Below are 11,604 nucleotides of genomic sequence, written 5' to 3' on the forward strand. Positions count from 1 at the left end.
TTATTATATATTCTTAGCTGCACAAAAAAAAAATCCTCAGCTAACACGCGAGTTTGCCGGGCGTTGCAGTGGGGTGGCAGCGGTAGAGCTGCATCGGGGACGGGAGTGGGGCTGATGCTCCGAGGTATCGTTACCTGTACGTACACTTCAGTTCAGCAGTGCCTTCGCTCCGGGACAGTACGGTACACGTTCTATGTTTTTGTGCGCTTATTTTTGTGAAGTGTGATTTGCTTGAATAATGGCATTCGTCAGTCCAATGTGTTCGACGGGCTCAATGGGATCAAAGGTTAGTTTTGCTCCCATTTTATTTAATCGTTGGTACTTAGTTTCAAGTTGCAATAACAGTCCCTTACATAACTTTGTCAGGTTTTTTCAAAAGTAAATTTACAATTACATAGTTTTCGTTTTTCTTACCTGTTGGCGTGAAATATCTTTTAATTCATTCATTATAAATTTTAGTTGCTAAAATCAAATGTAATGTTTTATTTTATGGTAGCTAAGATCGCTTGTATTTTTGGAAGTATAGCACTACCGGCATTGTGTTTGTTTGTTTAGCGTGTTACTGATTTAATTTTCTATTTTTCTTAAGGTAGTATTTCCTGTTAAATATTCAAGCCATGTTTGTGTGTTTGTCAGTTGAGCGCGCGCGTTTGGCTCGAGGTGGGGTACGCGTGCGAGCCGCGGCGGGCGGCGCCGGGTCACGCGGCTGCGCAGGAGTGGCGCGTATGGGTGCGCGGCGTCGCCGGCGCTGACACCGCCGCGTTCGTGCTCAAGGTCGTTGTTGAGAACCGGCTTAACTTGCGCACGGGACGAGGCGTGCGGGAGGACGACACGGCGACGTCACGATCGTCGCTCCGACCGGCAGCGACCACTCGCCATACGATCTCCACCGCCGTTGGACGATCTTCTATTTTATTTTAATCTGTTTCCAAAATTAATTATACCTATCGATTGTTATTAGACGGCTATTAAACCAGCCTTAATTTACAGTCCACGATTTTATTTAACGTCCCGTAGGACCCTAACATTGGTCCTTTAGGATTCTCACCGTCTGATCTTTCGATTAAAAAATTTTCCCGCCGCGACGTCCGCGTCTCGAAGCTCTTCAGTTGTGGTCTTCAGCAGTCGAAGCGCACTTCAAGATCATCTCCATCTATCCTGTTGTGGGTAATTCGAGGAGCAACCACACCCGCCGAAAGACAAAAGCGCCACGGAGGTCGCTCGGAGGTCGACCGCACGACGGACTTTGGACCCATCGAATGTTCGAGTCATCTTCAACTAGAAGGAACCTTTTGGAGAAGAGGAATATCTCACTTGTGGACGGATTGGGCAATCGAGTAAGTTCGTTCCATTTTTTCCTGTCTATCCTTCCCTCTTCATCGAAAATTTGTGGTATCAAAATTCCCCTTATATGCCTGAACTTCAAACAGCTTCTATTTCAATGAGCACTTTTACGCACTTTCGCATTTCACTTTTATTTCATTAAACCGTATTATTCATATTTTAAACCTTTATAGCAAAACTTGCATTTAATATCAAATTTATTTATTCTTCCAGCTTATTCAAAGCAAATTCAATACAATCGTTTCAATAATAAAGCATATATTTGCACAAAGCGCAAATCTCGAATAACGGGAACTTGTTTACGCCAATCTATCGCTTCTTATTATTTCCCGATCTAGCCGGCCGGTGGCTTCAAGTCGCTTACGCAGCTGATTCTTTGTTCTCACCTCATAGGTTATTGCACTTTATTGCATTCATCTTAAATAGTATTTTTCTTGCGCAGTTCATTTCACCTTGTTGCTAACCGCTATTATGGCTGACGAAAAGATGATTAAAAAACGCAGCTGTATGAAATCAAAGCTTACGATTTTTAGTAACTACGTTAAGGTCTTTAAAACCTGCAAAGAACCTAGTAGCTTACAACTGCTGGAACTGGAAAGTCGGTTTAGTAAATTCGATGCCTTATACGCGGAATTTGATAAATTACAGGGCGACATCGAAATGCTTTCGGATGAACCCGATAGAGAGGCAGTGGAGCGCGAGCAGTTTGAGGCCCAGTACCACTAGCTGGTGGCGGCGGCGCGCGCGGCGCGCGTACCCCGCGCCGCGACGCGCTCGACGTATCGGGCTACGAGGATGCTCAGGCAAGCGCTTTTAAAAACAATTGTGTTAGATTGGCAAAAATTGATTTACCCGTCTTTAATGGTCACTATCAATACTGGCTCGAGTTTAGGGACACGTTCACCTCCTTAATTCATTCGAGACAAGACATCGATAGCATTAATAAATTGCATTACCTTCGTGCTTCCTTAAAAGGGAGCGCCTTACTTGTCATCGATAACTTAGATTTCAAATCCGAAAATTATGAATCCGCTTGGCAATTGTTGTGCAGTAGGTACGACAATAAGAGGTTGCTAGTAAATAATCACGTCAGAGAACTTTTTAACGTTGAGCCTATGCGCAACGAATCATATTCGTCTATACGACACATTATTGATGTCACAAATAAAAATCTCCGTGCATTGTCTACTTTAGATCAACCTACTGAGCATTGGGACACGTTAATAATTCACATGATGGCCGAAAAACTTGATAGTGTCACTCATAGAGTATGGGAAGAATACAGAAATACGCTCACTGATCCACCTTCTTTAGAAATGTTTACTATCTTTCTTAGCAACCGAGCAGTTCTATTGGAGACACTGCAAGAAAGTAAAGGTAAATTAAATAAATCAGAATCATATAAAACAAATACAAATCTACTTATAGCTACAAATAATCAAAATAATTATAACAAAAAAACAACAAACCATCAATTTAATAAAAACCATAAAAAAATATTTACATGCCCCCTATGCAATCAAAATAATTTTCTATTTAACTGTGAAACATTCAGAGCCCTTCCTATTGAAACCCGTATTCATAAGGACGTCCCGGGCATATAGAAAACAATTGCAATCTTGTACCATGTAAATATTGCAAAAAAAGGCATAATACTCTCTTACATTTGCATGAGCCTCGATCAATACCTGAACCTCCTATTCCTTCGACTAGCAACATAAATAATGTTGCTAGTTCGAGCATCTTAAAACAGCCTACTACTTTTTCGCACGTTTTGCTATTCACAGCGCTCGTGCAAGTGATCGACAGCGCGGGCGCCGCGCACTCTGCTCGAATGCTGCTCGACAGTGGCAGCACGGCCAACTTCGTAACGCAATCGCTCTGCGGTAAGCTGGGTTTGTCGCGACGCAGTGCGAGCTCCACGGTGACAGGTATAAATAATAATACTTCTTATATTACACAGTCTTGCAGCCTTACTATGAAGTCGTCTTACTCTGACTATAGCCTTACTGTCGACTGTCTTATTTTACCTCAGATCACCAAAGCTTTACCGTCTTCATTTATAAATATCGAAAATATTCCTCTTCCTATGGGAATAAGTCTAGCTGACCCTTCGTTTAATATACCGTCAGTCATAGACATCTTGGTCGGGGCTGACGTATTTTGGTCCGTCTTATGTAACAATTCCATAGACTTAGGTAAGAATCAACCTAAGTTGTATGAAACGAAACTGGGTTGGTTGGTGTCTGGGTACGTCGCCCGTCTTAAAGCACCGTCTTCATCTTCTGTTTGTCATTTTTTAAACGAGGAGCCCAATCCCGACTTGTCGCGTTTCTGGGAACTTGACACTGTAGCAGCCAAGCACTCCTTGTCTCCTGAGGAACGTGCATGCGAGCAGAGCTTCCTAGCAAACACTACGCGCAACAATGACGGTGGTTTTGTAGTGACCATGCCGCTGAAGGATGATCCTTCAGTCTTAGGCGATTCCTTTCAAAAAGCAAAGTGCCGTTTTTTATCTTTAGAGCGTAAGTTTGCTAGAGAGCCTGTCTTCAAACATAGGTACATGGAGTTCATGCGTGAATATGAACACTTAGGTCACATGACCGAAAACAAGGAGCCTTCGTCTAGCTGTCTTCAACAGGTCTCTTATTTTATAGCTCATCATGGTGTCATTCGTGAGTCTAGCCTTACTACAAAACTTCGTGCAGTCTTTGATGCTTCTGCTGCCTCTTCTTCTGGAATTTCGCTTAATGACATCCAGATGGTCGGTCCTACTGTACAGGAAGATCTTTATTCTATCTTATTGCGTTTTCGTCAACACAGATATGTCGTAACCGGCGACATAGAGAAGATGTATAGAGCGATCGAAATTAACCCCATCCAACGTTCTCTTCAACAAATCATCTTTCGATATGACACAACAAAACCCTTAAAAACTTACACTCTTAATACGGTGACGTATGGGACGGCATCAGCTCCATACTTAGCCACAAAGTGTTTGGTTAGTTTAGCCGCTAGCGCTCCTAATAACGACGTTAAACAGGCTATTCAACGAGATTTCTACGTCGACGATTATTTGGGCGGTTCTTCAACTATTGATCGTACCATAAATCTCTGTACAGGTATCATTGACACATTAAAATCAGCAAAATTCAATTTACGAAAATTTCGGTCCAATAATCAGATAATCCTTGACAATATATCCCCTTCTTCCCCTCAATCAGAAAATGTATTAGATATTTCTAATACCCATAAACAGGTGTCTTCAAAAACGTTAGGATTAAATTGGATTTCAGATTTGGACTTGTTAAGTTATTCCATTAATATCGAACTTCCTGAAAAAATTACAAAACGTCACATTTTATCTGTCATCAGTCAAATATTCGACCCACTAGGTCTCGTGGGCCCATGTGTCGTGGAGGCAAAAATCATAATGCAGAGATTATGGATAGAGCAGTGTTCTTGGGATACCGAGGTTCCAGACGAAATAAAACGGCTCTGGTTTTCGTTTACCGACACTCTGCCTCTTCTTAACCAGCTAAAAATTCCTCGTTGGGTACTCAGCGAAGACTCTATTGTTCACGAGCTTCACATTTTTTCAGACTCATCGGAGCGGGCGTACGGCGCCTGTGTGTACGTTCGTTCTGTAAGTAAGTCAGGTCTTATCATGGTCCACCTCTTGACGTCAAAAAGTCGGGTGGCACCAATAAAACCGACGACAATTCCCCGCCTAGAGCTTTGCGGAGCTTTGCTGGCTGCAAGGCTGTGTAATAAAACATTAACATCTTTAACCATACAGATTACAAAATGTAGATTTTGGTGTGACTCTACTATTGTACTAGGTTGGCTGAATACACCGTCAACCAATCTCAAAAGCTTTGTTCGCAACCGTGTTTATGAAATTCAGGAAAGCACTGAAGGTGGAGCTACGTACCGTCGAAGGACAATCCGGCGGATCTTGTTTCTCGTGGGCTGAAGGCTGATGTCATCAGCTGTTCATCATTGTGGTGGTCCGGGCCGACTTATTTGACAGAGATTGAATCCACTTGGCCTAAAATGCCCAACGTAAACGAGAGACACGATCTACCCGAGTTGATTACTTGTTCTTTCGCGCTTGATAATAAAACTAACACGGATGACTTAATATCTAACTTAATCAAAAATAAATCTAAACTAACTCACTTACAAAATACAATAGCATATTTACAAAGGTTTATTTACAACTGTCGTAATCCTACCAGAAAATTTACTGGTCTTCTTTCCATTCAGGACCTTCAAAATTCATTAAATTTAATCATACGTAAAGCTCAATCTGAAATGTTTCCTGAAGAATATGCTATTCTAAAAGCTGGTAAGGCAATACCTAACAAAAATAGATTAATTTCTTTAAGTGTTTTTATCGACTCTGAAGATATAATTCGTGTTGGTGGTAGGCTAGCAAATTCCTCTTATTGTTACGATACTAAGCACCCCATAGTTTTATGTAGTAAGCATCATTTTACTAAAATCTTTTCGCTCACTATCATTTAAAATATTTACATGCCCCGCCTCAGCTTTTGTTGAATAATATAAAGCAGACTTATTGGCCTTTAGGAGGCAAAAACCTATCGAAAAATATAGTTCACAAATGTGTTACATGTTTCAGGCATAAAGCTGAAACTGTACAGCCTATCATGGGCCAGTTACCGGCTTCTCGAACGGAACTGGAGTATCCCTTTTTACATTGTAGCGTCGACTACGCTGGGCCAGTGTTGATAGCCGATAAAAAAGGTAGAGGTTGCAAACTTATAAAATCTTATTTGGCAATCTTCATATGCAATTCTGTAAAGGCCTGTCACATCGAGCTCGTTACGTCGTTGTCTTGCGAAGCGTTCATTGCCGCCTTGAATCGCTTCGTTTCTCGTCGGGGGAAGCCTCAAAGCATTACTTCCGACAATGCCACAACTTTTGTTGGCACTTGTAACGAGTTAGCGAAACTTTTAGTTCAATCGGACCTTCAAGGTCAGATGGCTCAAGAAGGCATTGAATTTAAGTTTGTACCGGCATATACGCCCCATTTTAATGTTTTGGCCGAATCTTGCGTGCGTTCCACCAAATTTCACCTTAAAAGGTTACTTCAAACCACTCATTTAACCTACGAGGAGATGGCTACATGCCTCGCTCAAATAGAGGCTGTCTTAAACTCTCGTCCTCTTACCCCACTCTCCTCTGATCCATCAGATTTATCCGCTCTAACTCCTGCACACTTTTTAATTGGACGCTCGTTTTCGTCCATTCCTCATCCACAAGTGACTGATACGAACATCAATCGCCTCGAGCGCTTCAAAAGGATCGAGCTTTTAAAGCAACATTTTTGGAACCGCTTCTCTTTGGAGTACGTGCATCTCCTGCAGCAAAGGGTTAAATGGCAGTCTTCACTTCGGGAGCTGAAACTGGGCTCGCTTGTCCTCATTAAGGAAAGGGCTCTTCCACCACTACTCTGGTCCCTAGGACGAGTCATTCAGCTCTACCCTGGCAGCGACGGCGTCACTAGAGTCGCCGAGATAAAGACAAGGAGAGGCACCATTCGGAGGGCATTTAATAATATCTGTCCCCTTCCAGATTTTTGAAGCCTTCTACTTCAACCCGGGGAGCATGTTGAGAACCGGCTTAACTTGCGCACGGGACGAGGCGTGCGGGAGGACGACACGGCGACGTCACGATCGTCGCTCCGACCGGCAGCGAGCACTCGCCATACGATCTCCACCGCCGTTGGACGATCTTCTATTTTATTTTAATCTGTTTCCAAAATTAATTATACCTATCGATTGTTATTAGACGGCTATTAAACCAGCCTTAATTTACAGTCCAGGATTTTCTGTGGGTAACGTCCCGTAGGACCCTAACAGTCGTGTTCCAGCTGCGACCCGAGAATAAGTTCCCCTACCCTAAGAGAGGTGAGTTCCGTTAAGATGCCTTTATACGTTATTTTACAAAATTTCTACGTTATTTATTTTGTAATTCATAACAGTACAATTTTAACAACATTAATATATCTTTAATCCTTGCTATTTATTTAATTGCGAGTTAGTTTATTCGTTATCTTTTCACACCTAAACTACTATACCAATTGCCATGATTTTTTATTTGTCAATTTACAAGACCAGAAATAGGTTACCTTTTATCCATAAAGGATAAGTAAGTAGTTCCAGAGGGCGCACGATGGACGCAGTGTTAGGTATATAAATACTTACCTTAAGTTGATTGTGTCCTCCATAGCGAACATGATTCATGAATAGTCATGTATTTTTTTAAATGTAGAACTTTTTGAACTATAGCTCAATGATGTTTTTTTTTTCAATTTTGTTAATTTAAGGGGTTAAGACCCAGCCTCTAATTATTTTATTTCGTTTTGGGAAAACATCACAGTTTTAAAATAATAATTTTTTTTTGTTCCAGTTTTTGAAGTACCGCCTTATCTGGTCAGGAAATGCGGGTTTGTGCCGACGGAAGTGCATATTATCGTATTTCTCGAGCACACTACGCAGCCGGAGAGAATCCACCTGACGTACGGCCCTCTGGTGGTAAACCCAGAGAAATGCAAGGCAGACTCGAGGTGTATTTACTACGACGTGAAATACCCCTCCGAGGAGCTGCTAGTGGCGCTGATGCCACCGAAGTCAGCATCACTCAACAGTGGCAGCACACTCGTCGTGCTACCCGATAGCGGCAAAGCTCACCCCATTCGTCCTTTGCAACACAAACGTGTTTTGCAATTAAAAAAGTCTTCGAAACGCTGCAATTCGAGGAAAAAAGCTGCAAAAGGAGAAACATACCACTCCGTTTCTCCTATTAACGATAAGCTTTGGGAGAGTTTGAAGCAACCTTCATCACCATGCTTGATGAAGGATGAGCTTCAGCATGTCACGCAAATGTGTTCGGCGCAGAGCCTGTATACAAAGTCAGGCAAAGCGCTGCAGCTGCCGCCGCTGTCGGACCCACTGTTCCGCCTACCGGAGCTGCCGGCCTCGCTGCGCGGAGCACTCGCCGATGACGAACCTGACTACGTGTTACAGTAGTAGTCAGTAGGCGATGCTCACTGCCGCTTCAAGATGGCATCAGCATTAGTCAGGTGAGTAAATTTTTATTTGAATTTCGGTCCTTATTTACTATTTTCCCAATTTTAACTTCATGTTATTTCTAAGTCAGTGACTATATGTCATTTATTACCCTGTCGTTATCTGTGGTTATAGTTGTGAGTCGCTATAAAAAAGTTAACTTTCGCTTCTAGGTCAGCAGACCTTACGGTGTTGACGGTGTACTCAGGACGCGAGTTTTTGCTAGTCTTGAGTGCAGCCGGGCGTTGTCAGGTCGGAGACAAACTTCTTCAACTGTCCTGCTCTGAGAGAGGTGAGTTCTATTAAGACTAGAATTTTCTCACGGTTCCGCTCGCATGAATAGTTAATTAGGTCTGACAGTTGTACCGATATTCTAGGACTTAACGGAAATCCCATTAGAAAAAAAAAAATATAAATAATTTTCGTCTTCATTTACTTTGTTTATAATTAAAGAACATTGTTTATATATATAACCAATATTTAACATTATGCATATTAACGTTACATGAATAAGAAAGTGTTTGAATTAAGATATTTAACATCGAATCGGGAGATATTAATTGTTTTTTTTATTGTTCTTTTCAGTTTTTCTCGGAGCAGCAAAGATGAGGTTGAATGCGCTAAATTTTGAAATAGTGCATTGCACGTGGATTAGGCCTACCGGGATACCACGATAAAAAAAGCGCGCCGCTAACTCTACCGCAAGGTGGTGTGGAAATGAGTTAAGTATCTGTATTGGTCCATTTATTTCTTCTTATCAATTACTTATATATTAAAGTCACTGTCTATCACTGTCTCTTTTTGCCGAAATACCTTTAAGAAACAAATTTCATCAATTTATTTTTCATTGATTCATATTATGATCTAATGTAAGATTATTTTTGTTAAGCTTCTATTTGTGTTTGCCATACGTTTTACTAAAGTACCTACCTATGAAATTAACTGTCCGAAAAAGTTAAGTTTACTAACCTACTTATTACGCGCCGCTAACTACCTCAAAAGATGGTGTCAAAGCTTCAAAATGCTTGAATTATAAAAAGATAAAATTAAAAATTAATAAAATAATTAAAAAAAGAACGGACAAAACTGTTATAAACGGGAAACGGATTGCTGCGCTCTCGCTTTAATACACAGAACGACAGGATGTGTGAGCGAGAAACCGATCTCGTTGCTTTAAAAAATAAGTGGGCATTATTCTTCGCGCGGCCGTGAAGGAGTAAGCATGTCGTCGTGCGTAGCACCGATGTGTTGGATACCTATTGCGATCAGCATGATTTGTTCGTTTGAGAACATGTTCGATCTTATCCTTATCATGTTTTTTTTAAACAATGTCAATCACCTAATAATTTTATCAAAATAACGATTCCCTTATGTAAAAAAAGATTGCAACCGACAATTAAAAAGAGAAAATCCGATAAAATTATACAACGCAATAAACAGAAAGGCTATTGGTTGGTTTGCTCCATCGCATTGCACACGCAGATCCAAATGCACATCAGCCAATCAGAAGCGCCGTACGCGGCAAACGGAGGTGACGACGAAGCGAAGCAAGGCGCGCTACTTCATTGTGGTTCCAGCTTCGGAAGCGACACGACGTTTCGCTCGTAAAGACGTTCAAAATATATATTTCCTATTTTATTAATTATAATGTCGTGGCCATTTCAGTGCCGTGCGTGCGGGGCATTATTTAAAAAATGCTCTACAAAATGGGTCCATGAGTACAAAGAGCATTCGTCAAAAGAGAAAAAACCCTCGGCAGTAGTACGGCACAACCTGAGGCCGAGAAAGCCTAGGAAACCGGTGGAAAAGCCAAAACGGCGAAGGAAACCTAATCAGGGTGCTTAGGGACCGTCACCGCGACCGACAGGATGTGCCTTATTCGCCGCCGTTTCTTTAGACATTTCAATGTCAACTTTTAAACGGCCCTTTTAGGGGCCACAAAAGCCCTTTTTAGGGCTAACAATTTTTCTTATTTCAATACACAAACGTCGAAAACAGCAGAGCTGTAAGGTGACCATTCCTATCAGTTACCAGCTTTTAAGAACACAACTGTTCTTTTCAGAACATTCGACATTGTATCAACAACGCGTTGTTGCTAACATACAAACAAACATAGAAAAACATAATTTGTGTTTGTAGGCTTTGTTTATAATTAGATAATGTGCATTTGTTTTAGTTTAAATTACAACATCACACATAACAGAACTCCGCACGTCTAGTTTGAGCATAGACGCGCGCGCGGCGCGAGCTTGCCGGGAGTGGGGTTGGGGGCGTGGCTACGCTCGGTCGCGTACGGGAGAGGTGTACTTACATAGGAGTACATAAATACGACTGCTTACATTTTTTTTTACAGTATACTTTTGATCGTACGCGCGATATTTTGGAAACCTCGAGCTCGACTAAGGAAAATGGTGAAACCTGAAGCGACCGTGCCATTCAGCGGTAGAATAGTTGTGCTGCCTGGAGAAAAACATCCTCGATCCTACACTCACGATAGCCACGGACCAGTCGGAGAGTTCCAGCGTAAAATGCTGGCAAAAATGAAGAGCCGAAGGAAAAGGCATGTCATACGGCCGGTGGACTACGAGCTTTGGTGTGATACGATTTATCTGTATCAAAACGGCCCACTGGAGGAACTTTGGCGTAGGAAGCCCAAATCGACGACTTCACCTGACAGCAGTGCACGAGTCACCACGGTTTGTCCACGAAAACAGCAGAGCTGTAAGGTGGCCATTCCTATCAGTTCCCAGCTTTTAGAAAAGCTTAAAAAGAAGAAAGAGGAGACGAAACATCTCTGACTTTTATTTTGAATCCGTGGATTAGGCCTACTGGGGATACCACGTTAAAAAAAACGCGCCGCTAACTCTACCTCAAAAGGTGGTGTGGAAATGAGTTTTTACAACGACAATGATTACCTCAACACGTCAAAATGCTTGAAGAACTGCTGCTGATCTTGAATTATATATAATCAAGGAAAAAAACGAACAAACACAACTGTTCTTTTCAGAACATACGACGTTGTGTCAACATCGTCTTGTTTCTAACATACAAACAAAACTGTTCTTTTGAGAACATTACACGACGTCTCTGTAAACATCTAGTTTCTATTAAACAGACGACTAAACAGTGTTCTTCTGAGAATATTTGTTTAAACGTAATGGAG

At 41.7% G+C, this 11,604-nt stretch overlaps 1 protein-coding gene and 1 pseudogene across 1 annotated transcript; both read left to right on the forward strand.

The window, feature by feature from the left end:
• The first annotated feature begins 238 nt into the window (after nt 1-238).
• On the forward strand, nt 239-7,183 carry LOC141439996 (uncharacterized; annotated as a pseudogene).
• A 196-nt stretch (nt 7,184-7,379) lies between these two features.
• LOC141439776 (uncharacterized) lies at nt 7,380-8,653 on the forward strand. The gene is made up of 2 exons (XM_074104151.1): nt 7,380-8,455; nt 8,615-8,653. The coding sequence occupies exon 1, from the start codon at nt 7,992-7,994 to the stop codon at nt 8,400-8,402; it is 411 nt and encodes a 136-aa protein (XP_073960252.1). The 5' UTR covers nt 7,380-7,991; the 3' UTR covers nt 8,403-8,455; nt 8,615-8,653.
• The last annotated feature ends 2,951 nt before the right edge of the window (nt 8,654-11,604 follow it).

This window comes from Choristoneura fumiferana, chromosome 21, assembly GCF_025370935.1.
Source record: "Choristoneura fumiferana chromosome 21, NRCan_CFum_1, whole genome shotgun sequence".
Lineage (NCBI taxonomy): Eukaryota > Metazoa > Arthropoda > Insecta > Lepidoptera > Tortricidae > Choristoneura > Choristoneura fumiferana.